This window comes from Rhinocladiella mackenziei (genome assembly GCF_000835555.1).
Source record: "Rhinocladiella mackenziei CBS 650.93 unplaced genomic scaffold supercont1.1, whole genome shotgun sequence".
NCBI classification, from domain to species: Eukaryota; Fungi; Ascomycota; class Eurotiomycetes; order Chaetothyriales; family Herpotrichiellaceae; genus Rhinocladiella; species Rhinocladiella mackenziei.
In genome coordinates, this window is record NW_013550604.1 from 5,021,639 (window position 1) to 5,046,243 (window position 24,605).

The following is a 24,605-nucleotide window of genomic DNA, read 5'->3' on the forward strand; positions in this document are numbered from 1 at the left end:
TCTCATCATCCAACAGGTGGATTGCCCCAGGCTCCGCGAAGCAAGACAACAATTGCGGACCAAGGCAGGTGATGCGTTCAATCGCATCGCAACTATGCTCGGAGGGAGACCTCGCAACGGGCAAGGTAAGGCAAGCAATGGTAGAATCAATCGAGAAGTTCTGGATGCAGTGCCCAGTCTCGATCGCGTCGTCGATGGATCTAGTAGATCCGGATGTCATATCCGTCGCCGATCAGTGGCGGTGAGTGTGTGAATATCTTCATCGTCATCGCAGTCTACCTACCTGTAGACGTCGTCGTTACTATCTACCTATATACGACGTCGTCGCCGACTGTTGTAACTTGCAAAATGGCTAATAGTCAATCATCTCTTCCCTCCACTGTGTCAGCCAACCCACCATGCCTAGCGCTGTGGATTACTCAGCAGAGAGGCGGAGGTGGAAGGGCATACCGCAAGAAGAAGCTACTTATCCCGATTAGAGGCGACAGCGAGATCACGATACGATACGATATTCATACACCCTGTGCGGGTTGAGCCTATAGGGCAGCGAGATCACAAACACCATGGGGGGAAAGGACGGAATACCCAATTGGGAATGCCGAGAGCGCGATCGAGTAATTATCTACTAGATCTCGATCGCGTCGACGGTGGCGATCCTTGATCGCGAGCGATCTAGTAGATCGGAACACTGTGCAGTGCTCGAATTTGCGGAAGCGTCCAAAGATTTAAGTCACGGGATTCGGCGGCTAGGCCGAGGGAATCGCACAGGCCCCAACGAGGCTAAAAGATTGTGCATGTAAGAGTCGAACAGAGACTGAAAGATAGCCTAGTAGTGGTAACCTGCATATCCCAAATCGGGAGGGGTCAGGGTAAATGATACATACACACAAACACAGACTATAGCATCTCCGCTTCCACTATGATCTGGCGTGAGAAGCGATCCATCTCTTCGCCTTGTAGCGTTTCTCGTTGGTGAAGGACTGTGCCTAGCGCAGACTCGACAGTTGCCTTCCTTGGTGAGACGATGTGTGGGTTCAGATTGTAGGAAGCCTGCCAGCCACGTTGAGGAGGAGGTCCTTTTAACCATCAACGTGGATGAAGAAGGCCTCGACGTCGAGGCTTCTCCGTTCACGCTCGGTTACGAACCATCTCGAGTGTGATTAGTAGAGCTTCTCTAGGTGGTCCACAGACTGGATCCGATGCCTGGATCATCTCGATATCAGGACGTCGACCTCTATCTTCTTCTTCTTCCCCCGGCCACATGGTCCACGGATTGGATCCGATGAAATACCACGACCCATCGGATCCAATCCATGGACCACGTCGACATCGAGGCTCGTCCGTTAACGCTCGGTTACGAACCATCTCGAGTGTGACTAGTAGAGCTTGTCTGAGGTAGTCCACAGACTGGATCCAAATGTGTGGACCATCTCGATATCGAGGATATCGATATCTATCGAGTAGGGTGCCCCCCCACCACATGGTCCACGGATTGGATCCGATGACGTTGCGGCAAGGGGAGTGTCCACGTGACACTGCCAAGCCGCAGGCTTACGTGATTGGCCAGCACGTCGCTCTTGGCGTCGCCACACAACGCCAAGCCTCGCTGTGCTCGATACATCACGTGATTGAGCCGGCCACATTGGTCTTGGCAATTCTTGGCGGCGCACACATGCGGCCCTACAACGACTCACGTGATTGCCAACCCCTCGGTATCCGGAAAATCTATAATCCGGAACTACTAAGTCCTTTGCTCTGATTGGCTGACCCCATCGGATCCAATCCACGGCCCGCTCACGGTACCACATGCCAAGGATTACATAATCAGGGGTTCTTCAGCACTTTCTGCGTAGCATCCCATCTTGACTCTCTTCGTGCTACGTCTTGTAATCTAGAACTTGATGTTAGCTAGAATACATTGATTGTATCCTTGACCCCGAACACTCACAGACCACCTTGATCGGATCCAGTCTATGGATCATATATGGACGATGTTGATCACCATGTCCTATGCCGTACGATGTCCCCCATCGGATCCAGTCCGTGGACCATATGTAGACGATATTGATCACTATGTCTTTTATGGGGGCTAGACCCCATACCCCCAGGCCTCACTGCGTTCGAAGGTCCTGCTGTCGAGCCCTTCTCTCTGCGCTTGTCGCGACAAGCCGTACAGGTCCAAAAAGACCTTGCTCCCCGGGACGGACGAGGCATCTTTGAGAAAGAAAGAGAGCAGGCGCTTTTGAAGACAGGCCGAGCAGTATTTAGCATGTATGTCGGACATAACAGGAGAAGGGTTGACTTGAGTTGATTTCATACACCCTGTGGGGGCTGAGCCCATAGGGACTAGCTAATTACAACGCGCTACTTCTATTGTCCACCGGTTCATCAAGAGCGCTTTCCCCAGTGTTACTGGTCCTTCAATGGTGCAGCAACTTCCTAGTCCTGGCTCTTACACTTTTCTGGGGTATTTACCTTCGCTTGGTGGTCTTGGTGTTGATAGCATTTTTACCAGAAAACTGTGTATATAGGTCGTGTTTCGCTAAGAAAGGATAATTTCAAACTGGGTGCCACTCGAGATGTATTGAATGCTCTGTTCTCTATCTACTTGTCAAGGTACTGAGGCTTCTTTTATAGACGTGCGAATACTACGTCGTTACACAGAGCAACTATCAGTAACGTCGTCGTCCATGGAAACCTCTCACCAGTATTTCAGCGGTGGAGCCTATACTCAATAGCCCTTTGTTCAACAGGTAATGATCGTAGTAAAGGGTGCCGCTTGGGTCACAAGGTCTGGGGAGATCTGCGATCGCGTGTAAAAGTTGCGAAAAAGCATAACTAGGGGAAATTCGTGCTGTGTGTTTCGGGCGCTGGGTGAAAAACGGGCTCGACTTGTTCTGGAATTGGCGTTCGAGGTCATGTATCGAAAGGACGGGCGACGATCTGTGTTGTGGGTGGCGGCGTGCTTGAGGTTGCGGAGGCTTCGATGACGATGGCGATGGCGATGGTGGCGAAGATATAGGAGGCGGACGAGCCGCGGCAGCTGCGTACGAGATTCTAGCAGGAGAAACCGATCGAGAAGGGGAGGGGGATTGTGGGATAGGTATGTTGTTTAAGGCGAAGAGGGGGGAGAAGGGAGAGAAGAGAAGGTAGCAGCTTGTCCTGATGGTGATCGAGGCTGTGGCGCATTCTTTGGAGAGTAGACAGTTCGCGGGTTGTTAATTAATAGAATACAGTCCTCGCCGTGACACTCGAGAAGGTCGTTGTTGCTGTATTTATTTTCTACTGCTAATTCTCGCAGGTTGTATACTTCGTCACATACGTGACAAATGCACGCATCCTCTCCCGAGTCCTGGGTGTAGCAAAAGTCGCAAGATGCTAACAGCTCTGTGGGGAGATCCTTATGAGTCCAGGTGGATGGGTATGTATCCAGACGTGAGGCGCTAGTTCGGTATGGTCGAGGGACTAGAGGCGCTGACGGTGACTCGCATCGTGATGGTGATCGTTGGGACGCTGGCTGGTGCGCCGAGTCTTGCAGCCTTGAGAGTTGACACTTATATATCCGCTTTCTCTACTGAAGGGCTACTTATTAAGCGTTCATTGTTGGCCAGCAGAATAGGCAATGCTGGGTTGGCGTGTCACCGTGGCTGGCTTGGCGTTGTCACCGCGACTGGCTTGGCATTATCACTCTATAGTGACACCTGAGGCAACTTATACTCTCAATCTTCTCTCCCATACAGTTCATCATTCATAATCTCTCCTACTTCAGTGCTCCCACTTCTCGCCTCAGTACACACCTGATTCATCAGCAACTTTCCCTGTCTGATTCCTCTACCAGCTTTTTCTGCTCCTCCAACATTGCGCCTTCTGCCCTTCGAACTTCAACATGAATATAATTTGCGGACCCAGCGATGGGGCACCTACATGTATACCCATGTCAAGGTCATCCTCAAGCTCAACCACATCAAAAGAGACTACGGCAGTGGAGAGTTCACCATCGAAGTTATCGTCCTCAAAGGGATTGGAAGACTCTCGTATATATAGGTGCAAAGGGATCCGAGATCTAAAAGAACGTGTCCACTCGCAGTGCGCCGCGTTGATGGACGGTCGCACGAATCAACAGTACCTTGTTTACATGGGTATCACAAAAGGCCACCTTGAAAAGATTGACCATCAGCGCGCCGACATAGGGAAGCATACTCGGATGAGCCATTACGCAGATAACAATCTATTAGTTATCAAGCTGATGCCCTCAGCGGAACATGAAGTTGCGCACCTCACACTATCCCTGAAACTTATTCACGCATGTGTCAGAATGGGCCTTCCAGAAGGCTGCTTATGTCCTATTGGCGGGACAACATACAAACTCCCTAATTCCTCTAAAGAGGGTGATATGGGATTCTGCCCCGTCCCGATCCGGAAAAAGAAATTTGACTGGCCAACAATTGTTTTTGAGTCTGGACTCTCTGAAACACTTACTCGTCTGCAACATGACGCAGAATGGTGGATTGTCAACTCTGGAGGAGATGTCAAGATTGCCATCATCATCTCAATAAAGCGAGCACAGAAGACGCTAACGGTCGAAAAGTGGTGCTCTTCTCCGCCTCCTACATATAGACCAGCCACCAGAAGCCACCCAAGTCCCAATGCTCCAATTCCGACAAAAGTCCAAGAGCTTACTATCACCCAAAATCCCACTCCACAACTAGGTCCTACTGCTCAGTCGAATACCATCGGTCAGCCAATTGTCACCATTCAGCCAGGCACTGTCTCAACCTATGACGTTGCTGGAGCGCCTCTGGTTCTCGGATTTGACGAAATTTTCCTCCGAGCCGCTGTACCACCAGAAGGCGATGTCATCTTTAATGACGCGGATCTTGCAACCTGGGCGGATTACTTCTGGGAGAACGTTGAGTAGAGAGATCGCAAGGGTTATGGCAGGATCGGGGGGACACATTGTGTGACCGGCAACGGCTAATGGTGGGTCGAGCTATGTGCTGCGCTGTTGTACAACATACAGAACAACGGAAGTGTCATCACTTTCCCAGGGTTTTCTAAGGCCTTGTTCGGGATAACGGAAGTACCATCCTTGCCGAGGGTTCACCTAAGAGCTTATTCAGGACAACAGAATCGCCATAGATTTCTGTCAAACAATGAATGCCAAGAGAATATGAATTGAAATGCTCTGCTCTTTAGCAACTGGTCCTGCCAGGTTGCTGATATTTATACACGTTTTGTTGGCTCCTTTTCTTCTCCTATTTCTACCCCTATATCCTACATAGGAGTGATAACCTCTATTCCCGGTAAAGGGGCTCTTGCTCCTGTCCAACCGTTCAACAATTTCCTAGGGGTCTGGTGGGCCGCGGAAGGGCGGACTGGAAGGATGCCTGGGAATGCAAGTGTTGGATAGAGACGAGAGGTTTCCATAGGCGACGACGTTGCAGATGGTTGCTCTGTGCAACAATGTAGCATTCGTGTGTCTATAAAAGGAGCCTCAGGGCCTCGACAAGTAGATAGAGAACAGAGCGCTCCTTCATCTCAAGTTGCACAAAGAAAGTTTGATAGCAGGGCGCCGGCTGATCATGTGAGGCAGGGCAGAAATGCCAGGGGTCCCAGGATGAAGAGAGATGAGGATGATGGAGAGGTTGACGTCGAGGAGGACGGGAGAGCGGTTCTGTCGAACAATGTCTCATTGAACGACCGAATAGTAGCAAGTGCCCCCGTATTGGAAAAGGGGTTATCACCCCTATGCAGGATTTAGGGGCGGAAATAGGAGAAGAAAAGGGTTAAACCGACGTGTATATATACCAGCAACCTGGCAGGACTGGTTGTGAGGTAGACAGAGCATTCAATGCATTTTAAGTTGTTCCCCAGTTCGACAGGTTCTTATAGCGACGTCAAAAGCGGCGGGCGGCCAAGAACTAAGCCAGAGGCAGATTCCCCGGCAACGACATTCCCCCCCCCCCCCCAAAAAAAAGGTTTATATTTTATACTGCCAAAAACTGCTTCAAAATGTAACACCAAATCGAGGTTGACCTATCAAGGACGTAACCGAGTGGTAAAACACTCGGCTTGCAGTCGAACCGATAGAATTGAGGGGCCTTACTAGTGTTCGATCATAGGTAAGGTAGGAGGGTTGTCCGGCCTAGCTCCATTGAGTCTAGGTGCCTAGATGGGTAAACGCAATGCTCCAGCCAGTGATTGTTGAAACTGATCTGACTGAAAACTTTCGCTGGCTGTGGCGCCCCATCTATAAGTGAGTCCTATACTAGCTGTAGGAGGGGTTTATCATCGCGCGGTGTCCATGGCATGAGTAACGTCAGTGTGATTGCAATGATATTTCTCTTGCCGCGGCGAAGCCACGGCAAGACTATTTCCCCTTTGACGCGTGCTGTTAGCGCAACGCGTCTCTGATTGTTGTAGCAGCGTGAAGAGAATATGGGCTAACCAAACCTATTGGAGGAATTCCAATAATGGAGGATCAATTGGAGTCCAGTATGGAACCCCTACATTAATGGAATCTCTCCTCTAAGTGTGCAAAAAGGGTGCTTCCTTCTTCTCAATTTAATGTCCGACCGGCGGCCTAAGGCAGCTATGCAAGCGATGACCAGCTAGGCTAGCCACGGGATCTTTGCTACGTACATCTCTCTGGAGAAGTTGATGTCTTGGTGGTCAGGCTCCTCATGCTGGGTTCCCCCAGCATGCTCCTTAAACTCTCTGCCGCTCCAGGTAGCGGAAAGTAATCGTTCCGTGGATATGGATAGTAGGTGATCTATGATGATCGATCAGTTTAAAGATCTTGCCCTGTAGAATAAGAGAAGGTGACCCACATCGCTATCATCGGGAAATCAACCAAATTCTTGCCTTCATCGGAAAACCACAAATACTCTTCTTACTCTTCATACCAACCATTGCGCAACGCCATATTCGCCCACATGTCGGCTTGCTTGTTGCGGTCCCTGGGCACATGCCAGAATAAAACCTCAACGTCAAGCTTATTCAACTCGACGACAAGCTCTTCAAGTCTCCTGAAAAGCGGAGCATTTGTGACGGGCCTATCTCTGGAGGTCCGATAGCCATTCTTTTTCCACTTGAACACCCACTCGGTCATACCCTTCACCAAGTATTCCGAATCTGCCTTAATCACGACCTGCTGTAAGTCCCCACCTTCGAACCCTTTGCTCTGTATGGCCAGGGCTTGTTCAAGCCCGCGAATGCCAGCCCTTAGTTCCGCTATTTGGTTAGTTGGTTTGCAATCCTTCAGAATGAAGCTGTCGTTATATTCGGACTCGTCGCCAATAAAAACCCCTGCGGCAGCCCTAGCATCTGCGGCGCCATTGTTCCAACAGGCGCCATCAACAGCAATGACTATGCAATCTATATGTAACGGCCGTCTACCACAGTATTTGCATGGGCCGGCTCTATCGCATGCCACATAGGTCCAATACTTATCGTCGCAAACTTCCACGTCGTCCAAATCCACGTTCTCGCCGTAGAGTTCTTTCGGTTTGAATTTGCGATCCTTCGTCCATTCTCGTGTTCGAGATGAATCGGCAAGGTCAGCAGTGAAGGAGTGCCGGTTTATTCCCATGTCGATCTGCGAGCGCTCAATTTTAGGTGCCGCTCCTCCAACACCCTTGGTTCAGGAGATTGTGGCGATGCGTTATGGTGTCAGTCCGGAGGACGACGAGGGAAAACGTTCGTCAGAGCTGCGATATTATCAGGACGGATAACTGCAATGTCACGGTTAGCTTGAAAGTGCCTTCTCTGGCGTGAAGTTGGACCTACGACTGAGTGTTGGAGGTCGAAGTCGAAGTGAATGGATGGCTGCGTTAGAGCTTGGAGGCTGCCAGCGTCCACCCATATGTGCATGGCATTCCCCTGTTCGTTCGAGTTTTTGATTCTCACTGCTCGATCGTGGGAAATTGAGAGGTGGACGGTAAAGCAATGAAATGCGCCCATTCAGGGACCAAGTCACAAAAAGCCCGGTGCAAGTTTGCCGAGTGGGCGCAACACCTGATGTAGTCACGTGGCCTGGAGCCTGAAGGGTTTGGGTCATGTCAAACTTCTCTATCTAACTGAGATCCTGCCTCGCACATACATATGTATGTATGGAGAAAGATTGTTGCCACCTTTCGGCGTCTCCGTATTCAGCTCGTAGATGAATATGTAGCCACACATGTCAGACTTGTGCAATTTGAGTCGAAGGAGTGCTCTGTTCTCTATCTACTTGTTGAGCTGCTGAGGGTTTCTTTATAGACATGCGAATACCTCGTCGTCGCGCAGAGTAACCGTCAGTAACGTCGTCGTCTATGGAAACCTCCCACTAGTGTTTCAATGGTGGAGCCTATACATTATAGTCCCTGTTCAACAAGTCAAAGCCGGGAGCGACTTGTACATGGCCAAACATTGCTGCAATACAATTAATCGAATGACCCATATAAATTTCGCTAGTTAAGTGAAATTATTACCTAGTAGCTTATCCTGCTTCGCTACGCTCCGCAGGTTCTTACAGTATTAATATCAAGGAATGCCAAGGGACAGAAGGGAAAGTGTGATTCAATAGGGAATTAATGAAATCGACAGTCCTATATGATATCGACTCGATCGCTTGAGGAGTCAAGCGATAATGCGGCGAGAGGAGCAGGATATAAGCCTGGTGTTTAGTGTCTTGGCAGCGGCTGCCCTGACAATCAAGGCACCCAACCGATACGAAGCTACTATGAATGAGAACTTGAAAGACAACAATCGTCAGTTCCCAATCAGATGATGTCTAAGTGTCATTAACAGCGTCATACCTCTCATTATCTTGCAGTCGCAGAATCCCTGTCAAACTTGGTGTGCAACTTGAATTGTATGAGTGCTCTGGCTCTCCCAACGGGTGTAGGATAGAGTCCATCTATATATCTATATACACAGCGTACGTCATCGCTGTGAACGATAGGTCACCAATTCAACAATCCCTTACTCACTCATACGACGCCAAATGGATCATCTCCCGTCCATGTCAAGTCCAATACCGACTGACTTCAAGGTAGCCTATTTGTGCGATCAGCAGTCGATTTCAACGACAGGTTTCTGGACGTATCCAGAGAATCATCAGTGGAATCGTGACCAGTTAAAAGTTGGACTCGAGGGGCACAACGCACGAGTGTTGATGAGAGCCAATCCCCACAAGTCACAACTCCCTGCTTCGCAGATGATCCAGGAGATCGCACGTCTCCTCCAGAACTGGTGGTATTTCGGCTTGCTCAGCGAAGTTTTGCAGACCGATATCAAGCACGTGGATTTTACACTCGAGGAGCGTGAGGGAGGAGGCTCTTCAGTAACGACAATGCACTTAGGAGAATATCTCCATGCTTGGGAGTCGAGACTTGGGCAGCAGGACCCGCAAAAAGCCTTGTTCAACCTCAAACAGTCCAAGAGCTGTGTGGACTATGTTCACCGCCAGGTCGAGCAATTGGGCACTTTTATTGAAGGACAAATCAGGTCGAAACCTTCTACGAGCACCACTGCGCCATCGGCTCTCGACACCATCATCGCGTCCAGGGAGAGATCAGATGATCCTGTGGCCCTCGCAGGTCAGATACTCTCCGTACTTCGTGAAGAGGAGCAAAACTTCTGGGTGAGATGGGGGCGTAAAATTATGCCCGAGGATTTGGAGCTGTCAATTTGCGTCCTCGGCCACACGCTGTCCCATGCGATTCACAAAATTCAGACTCGCCTGGGACTGGACAACAATGGGACTCTCAGAGACGACGGAACGGCCTGGTACACGCCGTCGTATGTACATCGACGATTGATTCGCAACGGGGTATGCCCTCGACTCATCTCTATTCTTCAGCCCATGTTGTCGCTCGTTGGAATGTGTCTTGCAAGTTTCCTTCCGTTCAACAGTCGCAGGGAGAATGCGATCGGACATGACAGTTGTTCCGCTACGCGCTGCAACGTTGACTACCTAGCCAAGGGAGTTTCTCCTCGTCGTCATGCCGCACACCCATGCTCATGCGAAGATCTCCCCCGAGATGACTTCTACGATCAAGTTCTGTGTCTCTTAGAACATGGACACATCCCAGTGGTACGTGTCCGAAAAGACGCTGGCAGTCTCGGCATTGAAGTCCTGTCATCTCATGAGACCACCTACGTCGCTTTTTCTCACGTGTGGAGCGACGGACTTGGAAACCAAGTCGCCAATCAGCTCTCACAGTGTCAATGGTCTCGGCTACAGAGTATCATTGATGACTTTTTCCCTAGAGAGCCTCCAGGATCCATCCCATTCTGGCTTGATACGATTTGTGTTCCTGTGGTACCCAATGTGCCTGATGGCCACTGCGATGCAGCTGATAGCCTCAGACGCAGACGCATGCGCAATTATGCCATTGAGCGTATGAGAGACACTTATCACGATGCGTTCTCTGTGATTATTCTCGACAGCACCATGCTGAACCTGACCGCGGAGAACCTTTCCCCTGTCGAGCTCGGCTTACTCTTTTCGTTTTCACGCTGGATGCAGCGATTGTGGACGATGCATGAAGGCGCTGTTACGCCGTACAGCCGTGTCTTTGTTCGCACGGCGAATGGCACCGTTCAATTGACTGATGTTTTCGAAAGTTTGCAGCAGATCCAAAAGGACGAGACCACTGACAGAAATGTCAGTCTACTTTCCAGCATTGGCACCGTCGAAGCCTACCAAGCCTGGATGTTGAATTTGCATATTGACGTTTCGGATCACAGTAAAGAGAATCTCCAGTACTTTTTTAGATTTGCATGGAATGAGTCGAGAAATCGCGCTACAAAATACGAAGAAGACCGTTATGTCGTGATTGCGTCGATGCTGGGCATTGGACGACCCCAGGACTTCTATGACTGCAAGACCGAGGCAGAAAGAGCTTTGCTTTTATTTCGACGTTTTGATGCTCGGAGCATTCCGTCAGCTCTGTTGTTTGCTGCTGGGGATCGCCTGGTGACACCAGGATACCGATGGGCACCCTCCTCTATCGGCCATGACAGGTTAGAAGTGATAGATCAAGTGCCTCCAGCTCAGCGGGTTGAAGAGGGCCTAATTGTTGAGTTCGAAGGTTGGAGGTTGTCTCAGCATCCGGATTGGAGTCGGCGGCACTGGGTGAACAGGCCACAGGACAAGGCAAATCGTTGCCCCATGGACACCAAGACGGTGAGCAGCTCAGGGCGTCGTACGTGGATTGTCCAGACAAAACCGGACAATACTCTCCATTTAATCAATCTTTTCAGTGAAGACGAAAGATGGCCCGCAGCCTTCACATGGGACAATTTAGCAATTATTCGGCAAGCTTGGAGACGAGATGGAAAAAGAGCCAACCGAGCAATTCTGGTGGCCGAGAAGATGACCACTCAAGACGGGCTGATCCACGTCCATTACCTTGCTCCATTATGGTGGACCTGGCTGTCGCCGGAAGACGAGCGGAAGATTCTTCTCACCACGCAATACGGCATGATGAACATCTGCGTGGCATCCCCTGTCGGTGACGGGGAGTTAACTCCTAGATGGTGCATCGATTGAAGATATCAAATGAATCAGAGGGATGGTATCAAACAAGAGATAGAGACTGGATACTGGTATGATGTCTATTATAAGACTTTGGCTGGGAGAGAGGAGGTAAGTTGCACCTGAAGGTACAAGAGTCGTATAACCTGTCCGTCTTGCCAGAAAATGTCAGGAGAATTTTCCTACTCGGGCAGATCGGTCTCCAAGATCTTATGGAAGATAGTCGCTTGTGAGCTATATTTATTGCCAGACTCGTCACGATATGAGTAGATCTCAGAAGCATGCCGAATGATATCCTATTCGTTGCATTAACAACACACAATTTCAAGTAATACTGAGATTTTGGTGTACAGATTTGGGAGGTCTTACCTTGTTTAGTTTTATGTAACTGGCCATCACCGGGTTGAAAATGGTCTGCACGGGTCCGGAAGCAATTTCATCACGGTCAACACCCATAGTATTTGCTTGACAAAATGGCCCAGCTTGGCCTCGCCGGCTCCTTTGAAGCTTGGGTCAAAGCCGGGAGCCATGTCCGATTATCACTGCGCGCAAATGCATACTCCATAAGGATGTCTAACCTCGTCAATACAGTTTGGCGAAGGAAGGGAAACAACTGACCGTTCGTGAGTGCGGCATAAGTCAACGACACCGTCATGGGCTTTCCGGCAACCCCAAATCTGTGACAGCGAGCCAGCAGATTTTCAAGCATGACTCGATGCGCGGTTGCAAGCCACTCACTTTTGCATTGGAGAAGGACGGATTCAACACAGCCCTGCGCATGCGGTGAAGATTACGGTTGAGAATCGCAAATGTCGCCTGAGATAATCAACTCTGGTTTGTAGAAAGAAGTCCACTTGTTCCGTTTGCGTGTTGTGCCGGCGTACACTTCCGGGTTGATGCGCACAATGGGGCCATATTGCTCGTGTAAGGTCAAGAATGACATCGTAGTAGAATTCGTACCTATGCCATGAGCCAATATGTGAGATTTTGCCGATGTCGGCCCTGGGATCTCCGCTTGACGATGATGGAGAGAATACATCACCACCAACAAGGATCCTAATCCTGCGGGAGAAGCGGTCAGTCCTTCTAGCTAGTTTATGAGACTGTAGAACCATTCGTCAGGCTTGTTTGCAAGAGCGCTACCTCGCTATTCGGAGACGACCCTGAAAGGCTTGACATTGCCCCACCGGTCGATGTGATGAGGGGGAGGGGAAATATTTTATCGATAAGATATTAGCCGGAGGGATACAAAGGAGGAGTCGAACGATCCTCCCTGAACAGAACTGCATTAGTCCATAGATAATGGACGAAAGCTTGCCAGATTGGTCCCCTACATACTAAAAATGCCCGCACAACACCACTAAGGTCAGATACCCGCCTTCCCCGGCCAATCCAAGACGGTGCTGTGCGGTGTGTTTCGCAATGGAAATAATGTGCAGTAGGTGCTAGGCGTAGCGGTAGAAAATGCCTATCTACCCGTAGAGTCTATCGTCACGTAGTATCATGTAGGCGCATCACGTGTCCTAGCCACTACACCGCGGGGGGTATTATTCTGTACACCAACTTTTGTTATTCTGTACACCGGAAAACCTGCTTATTCTGTACACCATGCCTCAACTCTCCTTATTCTGTACACCACCACCTCTCTCTCGCCTTATTCTGTACACTTAACGCTCTCATCCTGTTATTCTGTACACCGCGCTAACAGAGCTTGTTGCCGTTGGCCCGGCGATGGCGAGAAAACACTAGTAAGTGGCGTAGCTGTGGAGGGGTGACGCGTTAAACTCTCCCCGTTATAGGTGGTTGCGAAGCAATAAACACATTTGATTCCCTTTTCCTTGGTAGATAAGTACCGTGCATTTTGAGCTTCTCTGTATACTTTGTAAATTATTGTGGCCTACACAGCCGGATTTGTGTAGAGATCCCCTGCACGGTCGATACCTCGTGCTGACTAAGGTAACAAACCAGCGCCCATAGGCTTGGGAGGACCGCTCATAAGCCGGAGGGGGAAACCGCCCATGAACCGGGGGGAAACCGCCCATAAGCCGGGGGGCAACTGCCCCGCTTATGGGCGGTTCCCACCCAAGCCTATGGGCGCTGGTTTGTTACCTTAGTCAGCACGAGGTATCGACCGTGCAGAGGATACCATCGTTAACCATCATTTCTGCATTCTATATAGGCAGACTTAGGTGTTGTGACATCACGTATCTTCGAACTGCGCAGATAACCGGAAAAATAAAAATCCGGACCAATCAAAAGCGGTGTACAGAATAACAAAATGTGGTGTACAGAATAACATTACCCCTACACCGCTACATACGGTGTCCTTAGCATAGGCTCGGCAGCCCACGAAACATAAAAAAAAAAAAGGCAGCTTGGCAAAGGTTCATAATTGTGACAGAGTCACTTAATACTACTCCGTGGTATTTCAGTTTCTTGATCGTAAATCCAGATATTGAGTACTATCGACTTCTAAAAATTCCTACTACGCCACCTTCAGGTTTCTTTTCGCCATGCCCACAACAATAATTCGCCGACCGGCCGACCAGAGCACCGCCAGCTACAAAGGTACCAAAACCTTTACTGGGGACGTCTGGGTCGATCCAATACACAACACGCCGGACATAAAAATCAACAACGTCTTCTTCAACCCCGCTGCCCGGAGTTACTGGCATACGCATGAGAATGGACAATTGATGAAAGTTCTCGCGGGCTCCGGCTGGGTCTGTGATAAGGGAGAGAAACCCCGGCGTCTTCAGGCGGGAGATGTCGTTTGGGCAGCGCCTGGGACGACTCATTGGCACGGCGGAGATGATGGCAGCTACATGTGCCATTTGGTGGTCAGTCATGGGTCGACTACGTGGCACCAAGAGGTTACAGACGAAGAGTATCAGAAGAAAAGCTAGAGGGGGAAAGCTCGATTTCCGTCGGCCATAAAGCTGCTGTTAATGGTCTCAGAAGTGTTAACAGTCCACATTAGGTCTAGCCTAGTCACCTACACCACAGCCTTCATATTATGATTTTTCGGATGACTTGTCCTATTTCCCAGGGTTTCAGACTACATAGTTTCGAAGCGTGTACGAAGCGTACAACAGCTCCGAAGGTCTTTACAAGCCTTGGCATTGCCACATATCACGGTGGCCCTTTTTGTCGCTTGCACCTCGCTCAGATAGATTCAATCAATCTTCTCTCGGCCAACAATGTCATGCAATTGGTAGCGACAGTCATACCTACAACGCAGGCTGCAACTCGACTGCTTGTGAAACGCACCATGTCAGTATATTGGCAAATATATCTCCGCCGGCAGCGAACCACACTGCTCATATTCCCTTCCACTCGACTTACTTCTACTTGTCTTTGACTATCTTTCCCGATAATCATGACATTGTTGCCAGTGTCTGCGACCGGAGGGTCGGTATGTCTCTGTTGTCCCGGCTCAGGAGTGTGCCCGGGTCAAAGTTCCTCTCAGATATGTCCGCGGGTCCCCGTCGGACATTCTACAGTGTTCGGCCGAACTTGGACACTGGCTCCCTGCAGGAATTGCGACACGATACCATGTTGGACCCACAGCGGACCGGGCATATGCGGTGATAGTGAAGGTATTCACGGCTTCAAGTAACTAATGGAACTCCGCTAACCATGACCTTGTTCACTAACCTACAATCTCGATTGAGTCTCTATTTCAATCCTTTTCTTTCCTATGATTTTGACCTTCTTCTCTCAGCTTGATCTGAACGAGCTAGGGGCTTTTGCTTTCCATTCAAACGCATGTTGTCGCCACTCAGCTTGTCAAAGTACCATGTCGACAGTGCCTGGCGATCTGGGCTTCGGCAGAGCCCTTCGCCCCTTTCCTCCCGACCACGGTACATCAGAACCAACGGCTGATGAGGTTCAACCAAGCGCAGAAGTATCGATGGAGAAGCGTTATTCCATAGTGCAGAATCTTGCACGCCAATACACGCACGATTCGACCGTCGGTTCAGACGATCCTAAGGGCAAACCTATCTTCGGGAGCGACGATCCAAATTCTCCTTTAAACCCAGTCAGCGAAAATTTCAACGCACGTGCCTGGGCCACAAATGTCGCCAGAGTGGCCCACGAGCGTGGCCAGAGTTTTCGTCGAGTTGGAATTTGTTTTCAGAATCTGAATGTGTTCGGCTATGGCACGCCAACGGACTTTCAAAAGGACGTGGGTAACATTTGGCTGGCTCTGCCTGGCTTAATTCGCCGCTTCTTCGACAAAAAGGCCGGCCAGACTCGGATTGACATTCTGCGCCAGTTTGAAGGGATCATACGGCCTGGGGAGACGTGTGTTGTCTTGGGTCCACCTGGTTCTGGTTGCTCAACATTACTTAAGACGCTTGCAGGAGACACGAACGGCATTTATGTTAGTGAAGGTTCCTACTTCAACTATCAAGGAATGTCAGCAAAAGAGATGCATTCTTCACATCGTGGCGATGCCATCTACACCGCCGAGGTCGATGTCCATTTCCCTCATTTAACTGTGGGAGACACGCTAACTTTTGCTGCGCGTGCGAGCTGCCAGAAGGAGCTGCCACAAGGTATCTCCCGCAATGAGTACGTCCTTCCAATCCGTGACTATCTCCGACTTCACATGTAGCCATTGACTGATTTCTTCGCAGATATTGTGACCATCTTCGAGACGTCGTCATGGCCATGTACGGCATTACTCACACCATCCACACAAGAGTGGGAGATGAATTCACCAGAGGCGTATCGGGAGGCGAACGAAAACGTGTTACAATCGCAGAAGCAACTCTAACAGGGGCCCCATTTCAGTGCTGGGACAAGTGAGTGTTCAGTCGGGCATCTTCTTCTTCTTCTCGGAAATAGAGGCTAACTACTTTCGAAGCTCGACTCGTGGTCTGGACTCGGCCAATGCGATTGAGTTCTGCAAGACCCTCAGGCTTCAGTCTGAGTTATTCGGTCAGACATGCGCAGTTTCGATGTACCAAGCTCCACAGAGTGCTTACGACCTGTTCGACAAAGTCCTGGTCATCTACGAAGGTCGCCAGATCTACTTCGGCCCTGCCCCCGAAGCAAAACAGTATTTCATCAATCTAGGTTTCCAGTGTCCAGCACGTCAGACAACTCCCGACTTTTTGACATCCATGACTTTTCCCGCAGAGCGAATTCCACGGGCTGGCTGTAATCCGCCGCGAACTCCCGACGAATTCGCAGCCGCATGGAAGAACAGCCGTGCATATCAAGCCTTGCAGGTGGCAATCGACGCATACAAGACCGAGCACCCGATTGATGGTCCCGACGCCGAGACATTTCGTCAATTGAAGAAGTCGCATCAGGCTAAAGGTCAACGCCTTAAGTCACCTTACACCCTGACATATCATCAGCAGGTTCAGCTTTGCTTTTGGCGTGGATGGAAAAGATTCATTGCCGATCCTTGGGTGGCTGTTGGAATGGGTGTCGGCAACACGCTGCTGGCTCTTATCATTTCGTCCTTGTTTTACAACCTGAAGCAGGACACCAATTCCTTCTACGGACGTGCTGTTGTACTTTTCGTGGCCATCCTGTTCAACGCATTCGCTTCTATACTCGAGGTCATGACGTTGTATGCACAAAGACCCATTGTGGAAAAACAAACTCGCTACGCCTTCTACCATCCATCGGCTGAATCGTACTCTTCCGTCCTGGTTGATCTGCCTCTGAAGATTGTCAACGCTGTTTCATTCAACCTGGTGTTCTACTTCATGACGAATCTCAACCGGCATCCTGGCAACTTCTTCTTCTACCTGTTCACCGTATTCGTTATCATTATGGCCATGTCTGGTATTTTCAGATCTATGTAAGTTGCCTCGATCATGGGAGAACGGAAATTGACTAACATAATCCAGCGGCGCATTGTCGCGGACTGAGCAGCAAGCCATGGTTCCTGCTTCAACCCTCATGCTTGCATTGCTCATCTTTACAGGATTTGTTGTCCCTGTCGATTACATGCTGAGTTGGTGTCGATGGATCAGTTACGCCAATCCTGTCGGATATGGCTATGAGGCCCTTATGGTCAATGAGTTCCATGGCCGCAATTTTCCATGTTCTGCCTATATCCCCGACTACGCAAACCCTGGCTCCAGTAACTTGGCGTGCGATGCGGTCGGTGCCATTCCCGGCCAGCTCTATGTGAACGGCGATGCTTATATTAATTCGGCATACAGCTACTACCATAGTCATAAGTGGCGCAATGTTGGCATCGTTATCGCCATGGCTGTTTTCAACCACCTTGTTTATTTCATCGCCAGCGAATATGTTACAGCAAAGAAGTCCAAGGGAGAAGTCCTTGTCTTCCGTCGAGGATTTGTTCCGAAGTCTACCTCAAAGGGTGGTGACGACGTCGAAAAGTCACCCTCCAATCCGGTCATGGTCGCTGCAAAGTCAGCCGAGTCATTGCCCAGTAACGAAGGTGTCATCCAAGGATCCACCAGCGTTTTTCATTGGAGCAACGTATGCTACGACATTAAAATCAAGGGCAAACCTCGGCGCATTCTGGACAATGTTGACGGCTGGGTCAGACCAGGGACGCTCACCGCTTTGATGGGCGTCTCAGGAGCCGGCAAGACCACCCTTCTGGATTGTTTGGCGGATCGACGTACGGGTATAGGTATCGTCACTGGCGAGATGCTGGTCGACGGCAAGATACGCGATGAGAGCTTTCAACGACAGACTGGGTATGCTCAGCAGCAAGATCTGCACCTGGAGACCAGTACAGTCAGAGAGGTAAGTTCTCTGTCCATCCTCGCCCTCTGGTGGTTATCTCCAGGGTTGCTGTCACCCGTACATCCGCCAACTGATTTTTCTCGCAGCTTCCGACTGACTTACGTGGTAGGCTCTCAGCTTCTCAGCTCTTCTTCGTCAACCTTTTAGTGTCCCGAAAAAGGAAAAACTAGCCTATGTGGATGAAGTCATCAAGTTGCTGGAAATGCAAGAGTACGCCGATGCCGTTGTAGGTGTGCCGGGCGAAGGCCTCAACGTGGAGCAACGCAAGCGTTTGACCATCGGGGTCGAACTGGCCGCCAAACCGCCGCTCCTGCTCTTTGTTGACGAGCCCACCTCAGGACTTGACTCTCAAACCAGCTGGGCGGTCGTCGACTTGCTAGAGAAGCTGTCTAAAGCAGGTCAATCGATCCTCTGCACTATTCACCAGCCGTCGGCGATGCTGTTTCAACGTTTCGAACGCCTGCTCTTGCTTACTGAGGGAGGGAAGACGGTTTACTTTGGTAAGTATTTCCTTTTTCTCTCATGGGTTCTCTCCCCGGTTTCCGTTCCCCTTCGAGATGATGAATCAATAAGAGCAATAATAATTAATCAAAATCTTCAACACAGGTGAAATTGGACACAACTCGGAGACCCTAACAGACTACTTCGAACGCAATGGAGCACCACCTTGTCCACCCGGTGCCAATCCTGTTGAATGGATGCTCGAAGCCATCGGCGCTGCTCCTGGCGGTTCATCTAAAATCGACTGGTTCCAGGTATGGCGTTCCAGCCCCGAATATCAGCACGTTCAGGACGAACTATCCAGGCTCCGGGCCCGTGTTAAAGATCGACCATCCACGGACGAAAAGAATGATCCAGCCTCATACCGCGAATTCGCTGCACCACTCTGGGAACAATTCCTTATCGTCACAGAACGCGCCTTCCAGCAAATATGGCGCACACCGTCTTACATTTACTCCAAACTCGCACTCTGCATTGGCAGCAGTTTGTTCATTGGCCTGGTATTTATTGATGCACCACTGACGATTCAAGGTCTGCAGAATCAGATGTTTGCCGTCTTCGAACTCGCCAGCATATTCGGACAGTTGGTCAATCAGCAATTTCCACAATTCCTAACTCAACGTGCATTGTATGAAGTGCGTGAACGCCCGGCGAAGACGTACTCCTGGAAAATTTTCATGCTGAGCCAGATTCTATCTGAGATACCTTGGAATACCCTCGCCTCGGTCTTCATGTGGGCGTTGATGTATTACCCTGTCGGCTTCTACAAGAACGCTGACGCCGCCGAGCAAGGCACGGAACGAGGTGCATTGAGTTGGCTTCTGCTCTGGCAATTTCTCCTCTTCGCATCAACCTTCGCGCACATGTGTGTTTCCTGGGCCGACAGCGCAGACTCAGCCGGCAACACCGCAAACTTCCTCTTCGTGCTCATTTTCTTCTTCTGCGGTGTCCTGGCCACACCGGCCGCGATGCCTGGATTCTGGGTCTTTCTGTACCGCGTCTCGCCACTGTCGTATTGGGTCTCGGCTGTGCTGTCGACAGGCATCGCGAATGTCGATGTCACCTGCGCAAACAATGAATATACTATCCTCAGTCCGCCTGAGGGACAGACTTGTGGCCAGTACATGGACGACTATATCTCAAGAGTGGGTGGATATCTGCTCGACTCGGATGCGATGAGTCATTGCCAATACTGCAAGATTAAGGACACAAATGTCTTTCTCGCGGCCGTCAGCTCAGAGTATGCAGACAGATGGCGCAATTTCGGGATCCTGTGGGTATACATTGGATTCAATATCGTGGCGTCATTGGCGCTATATTGGCTGGTACGGATGCCTAAGGGAAAGAGGAAGACGTGAATGAGTGGGTCCAAGATTCTTTTGTTTCGAGGCAAGGGCTTGAAGACTCATTCACGGACACAATGAGCGACTGGTGGGCCGAAAACTTGTATTTTTATATTCGTCATTGGCTAATCTCCTGCTGTGGTGGATAGACTGGCATATCTCGCATTAGACAAACTCTACTCCATTCTAATAGAAAAAGACATGACACTGATGAATGGAAGAATGGTCTCTGGAAACAACTGTTTATCATATAGGTTGCATACCGTATACGATAGAGCCGTGGGTTGAGTGGAGTACATGACCTTTGCCTAGTCATTGTCCAGGATGGTGCCCTGAACAGGCACTTCCCTCAAGAAAAGCCAGCATCGGGGAAGAGGAAATCCAGATCAAGGTCCATGCCATACTCTCCTGGTCCATCACCCAGAGTGGTCGACGCCAAATCAGCATTCACGGGGACTGGCAGGCTTTGTAATATCTCATGACAGAAGATAAGACTATCCCGCGCATTTTTTGCAATCTCCAATTTCAACAGCGTCTTCCCTGATTCCGTCGCTGCAACCTGTCCTAGTACCATGCTTAGGAGCATATGGCTCTTGACGTTAGTTTCGCCATGTCGAATTCGCTCCGCAGACAATGAAATGGCGTCTCTCACATATTGCTTCAGGAGCTCTCTGTGCTGCGAATGGCGGTGCATCGTCCCGTCGGTGCGCTGGGCGTCCACCTCGGCCAGAAGTTCAAGATTGATGACAGTGCATGCCAACCTGAATCCCTCCCTGAACAATCCACCTCCACCGATCCTCGTGAGGTGTGCGAAAGCGTCATCCGGCTCAGGTGAGAGAATGGACATGGCGGCGTCAAGGCTGACTTTGAGGGAATAGTAGAAGAGTGGATTCTGGCGGGCTTTGCTGGCAAATGGACAGTGCAAGAGAATTGTGAAACGGCGGATGAAGAAGTCCAGCAGATTTCGGTGAAACGGAGTTACGCCGGGGTGTTCATTCTCTTTCACGAAGGTGTTGTATGCGCGGCATGCGTCGTTGATTTCTGTGCTCAAGGAAAGGACGTCCAGGTAGGAGAGCCTGAAGTGCAAGCCGTTCATGAGCTGAAGGATTCGCAATCGCGTCGGTAGGGATTCGAGGAGCATCAGCTGCATCGAGGTCGAGGTGAAGACGCTTTTCGCATAAGGTCGAAGAACTGTTGTTGACTCGTCCATGTCCTCATCATTGATATTGGCAGGAGCCTCGGTATCAAATTCGTCGTAGGACATTCTCGGTGGCATAGCTGAGTCCAGTGAGGACTGCACGAGCATCTCGAGTATGGTGGCCCATAATCTCCTTCGAAGCTCTGCTTGCAACACGGACATTGATGGAAGATGTTTCGGATCACGATGTAAGCCTATCTGCATGGCTCGATGAATGAGTGATCCCATTGACATCCAGATCATGTCACCGCCGATTGAGAAGATCAGTCGTGCTAGAATGGTCAAACAATGAATTTGAAGGCCGTTGATATTGAGACGATCTTTTTCCAACGGCCCGGAAAGCCATGTCTGGGCTGCGTAGATCCATAGATGGACCATGTTGCGAAACGCGGCATCCCTGTCGGTATGGTCGGACAGACTCGACCCTATGGCGATGACAAGGAGGATCTTTAGGCGTGTGTCACTTGAAACAGTTTCTGAGTGGTCCCAATAGTTCTGGTACTCGGCCCAAAAAGTTGGTACATGGAGAATTCTGAGCGATGATTCAAAGAATCGGAAATACAGAGCCACCATCATGTCTGCAACGTCGCGCGAGGGGGTTCCGAGTCCGAACCCGGGTCGTGAGAGAGATCTGCTAGGCCGTCCTACCTTGATCATCTTTGCGATGCTCTTGCATTTCCGAAGGAGACTGCCGATCTGGCTAAGTAGAGTTTCCAAATCTGTTGCATCAGAGATGACATCCCTAATCACTGCCCCGGTGGATTGTGTTGCGTCAGAGGAGGACCCTCTCGTCATCATCTCGGTATATTCAGTATAGCAGTCACCGATGGTTGCGAACTTGTGAATTTGTCAGTAGGGAATTACGCTCGAGACATCGAGGTAGATGTGGTCTGTACCTCTGGTGCGGTCCCTAGCCAGTGACTCCATCTAAATATCCTCGTTTTATTCAGAAAGATCTGCGAGTCCTGCAGACCGGAATGGCTCTCTAGTATGTGACGGCCAGTTTCGATCAGCCCGTGCATTGGATTTGATGCCGAAGATTCCTCTAAATTCCGTATACGTCGTAACATATCCCGCAGGTTCGGTTCTGTATCTTGGGCACGATCTAGTGGTGGTATACTGCCGCTAACAAACATTTTTTGATGGTCATGCCGTTCTCTTGCTGCTGTGGGGATTTTAGGCCAGAGTCCTTGATGATTATAGTCTGCAACTGATCTGGATGTGCTCATGGGAAGAGTTTGAATGAACGGCGAATGTGCGGTAGATGGACTTGATGTTGACCCTCCAGAGAAGTTGCCTTGTTGTATTCCTTGCCGGACACCAGACCCATCATCAGAGATCTTGCGTTGCAGCACGTGACGGACGGTGGGTTCATCATTGTAGATCTTGTAAGCACATTGAAGCTTCGCCGCGACACAATGTGCACACGGCTCATTGCGATCGCACTTAATCTTGCGCCGTCTACACTCCAGACATGAAAAGGCTGGTCTTCGGCGCCGGCGGTCTCTCTCCATGCTCCGGGAATACGATTCTGGACTTCGTTGTCCGAGTTACTCGGCGAAGTGCAAAAGCAGACAACTGGAAGAAGCAAAGAATAGGAAATGGTGAGCAAGATTTCTTGAGCATGAAGATATGTCCGCGCAATGCGCACGTACTCGGATATAATATGATTGATGTGATTCGACGAATATGCCGAGGCGGAGACGAGGCATCAAGCACGGACCTAGTAGCACGGAACGGAAACTCGCGTATTAGCACTGGCTCGGCCGAGCCAGTTTCCCAGTAACAGTAGATTCGTTGTGATCTATTAGGTTGCTAAGCGAAGCTTCGATATGAAAAGAGTTGTCCTAGCTGTAAATCCCCGTGGGTGACGATGGTTAATGAGTTGAAACGAATGAAGAGTCAGCAAGCTCTTTTCCATTGCTAACAAAAATTTGAAACCCATTGAGGTAGGGGGGTGGGGGAGGTTGTTCCTGTACACTCGTTTCGCAACATTGAATCGCCCAACTCTTAACAACGAGTGCACTGAGAATACTGCAACTGTTAATATAGCTACTACGTAGCCTTTAAAATTGGATCAACCCAAAACCTTCGAGTTTTTCTACATCGTTGTAAGGTAAAGAGAGAAATACTTGCGTTTCGTATGCTAAATGGTATGACGTATAACTATCAAAAAGGTGGAGCACTACGCCAGAATAGCACTTATTTTACCACCATTCAGCAAGCGTATATAAGCGATTTGAAAGCTGAAAAGACGATGGCTTACTAGCTGAGCATTTATACGCACGATAGAGCAAAATTGAAGTCTTTTACGTAGTGTTTATGGAATTCTGGGGGGATGTTGTACAGAGTAACGAAAAAGTGGTGTACAACTCCCCCCACGCCGCCACGGAAGGCCTCGTGACAAGTGGAAATTACCCCTGTGGCGACGCCAAGGCTTGTAAAGATCTTCGGAAGGGTTGTATGCTTCGTACATGCTTCGAAAATATAGTCTGACGGCCCCCCCAAGTGGGGTCAGGTTGGGCTGGGTTTTCGAAGACCCTTACACTACTAGTTAACGCTATAGGGTTTTGTTGAACTTCGTGAATTGAAAGAGTGTTCTGGCTCTTCCAATGAGTGTGGGATAGAGCCCATCTATATATCTATTACGAGGTGTATGCTGGCGCTGTTGCTTATTAATGGTGTTGCACGCAAGGAGGTGTGTGTTACAGAATGTGTAGGTTTGCCGTGAACGATAGGTTATCGTTTGTTCAACAATGAGCAAACAAATTTGGGGCATCAAGTCAATTCTGAGAGGCTATATTTTCCAAACAATTGTGATATGTGGCGACGCCAAGGCTTGTAAAGACCTTCGGAAGCGTTGTACGCTTCGTACACGCTTCGAAAGTATATAGTCTGACGGTCCCCCGGACCCTTCGAAATAGGACAAGTCCTCCGTAAAATCACACAATGGGGGTTCACCTGTCACGTGCGAATACTACGTCGTTATGTGATTTTACGGAGGACTTGTCCTATTTCGAAGGGTCCGGGGGACCGTCAGACTATATACTTTCGAAGCGTGTACGAAGCGTACAACGCTTCCGAAGGTCTTTACAAGCCTTGGCGTCGCCACATATCACAATTGTTTGGAAAATATAGCCTCTCAGAATTGACTTGATGCCCCAAATTTGTTTGCTCATTGTTGAACAAACGATAACCTATCGTTCACGGCAAACCTACACATTCTGTAACACACACCTCCTTGCGTGCAACACCATTAATAAGCAACAGCGCCAGCATACACCTCGTA

At 49.8% G+C, this 24,605-nt stretch overlaps 5 protein-coding genes across 5 annotated transcripts; 3 read left to right on the forward strand and 2 right to left on the reverse strand.

The window, feature by feature from the left end:
* Window positions 1-9,004: 9,004 nt before the first annotated feature.
* Window positions 9,005-11,539, forward strand: Z518_01778 (uncharacterized protein; the record flags this gene model as incomplete). The annotated part of the gene is made up of 1 exon (XM_013422376.1): window positions 9,005-11,539. The coding sequence occupies one exon, from the start codon at window positions 9,005-9,007 to the stop codon at window positions 11,537-11,539; it is 2,535 nt and encodes an 844-aa protein (XP_013277830.1).
* Window positions 11,540-11,706: 167 nt separating this feature from the next.
* Window positions 11,707-11,980, reverse strand: Z518_01779 (uncharacterized protein; the record flags this gene model as incomplete). Its single annotated transcript, XM_013422377.1, has 2 exons — window positions 11,707-11,820; window positions 11,894-11,980. The coding sequence occupies 2 exons, from the start codon at window positions 11,978-11,980 to the stop codon at window positions 11,707-11,709; spliced, it is 201 nt and encodes a 66-aa protein (XP_013277831.1).
* A 2,057-nt stretch (window positions 11,981-14,037) lies between these two features.
* On the forward strand, window positions 14,038-14,430 carry Z518_01780 (uncharacterized protein; the record flags this gene model as incomplete). Its single annotated transcript, XM_013422378.1, has 1 exon — window positions 14,038-14,430. One exon carries the CDS (start codon window positions 14,038-14,040, stop codon window positions 14,428-14,430), a length of 393 nt encoding a protein of 130 aa, XP_013277832.1.
* An 893-nt stretch (window positions 14,431-15,323) lies between these two features.
* Z518_01781 (uncharacterized protein) lies at window positions 15,324-20,133 on the forward strand (the record flags this gene model as incomplete). The annotated part of the gene is made up of 6 exons (XM_013422379.1): window positions 15,324-16,102; window positions 16,168-16,335; window positions 16,398-17,348; window positions 17,398-18,274; window positions 18,384-18,774; window positions 18,881-20,133. 6 exons carry the CDS (start codon window positions 15,324-15,326, stop codon window positions 20,131-20,133), a joined length of 4,419 nt encoding a protein of 1,472 aa, XP_013277833.1.
* Window positions 20,134-20,467: 334 nt separating this feature from the next.
* On the reverse strand, window positions 20,468-22,830 carry Z518_01782 (uncharacterized protein; the record flags this gene model as incomplete). The annotated part of the gene is made up of 2 exons (XM_013422380.1): window positions 20,468-22,153; window positions 22,213-22,830. 2 exons carry the CDS (start codon window positions 22,828-22,830, stop codon window positions 20,468-20,470), a joined length of 2,304 nt encoding a protein of 767 aa, XP_013277834.1.
* Window positions 22,831-24,605: the final 1,775 nt, after the last annotated feature.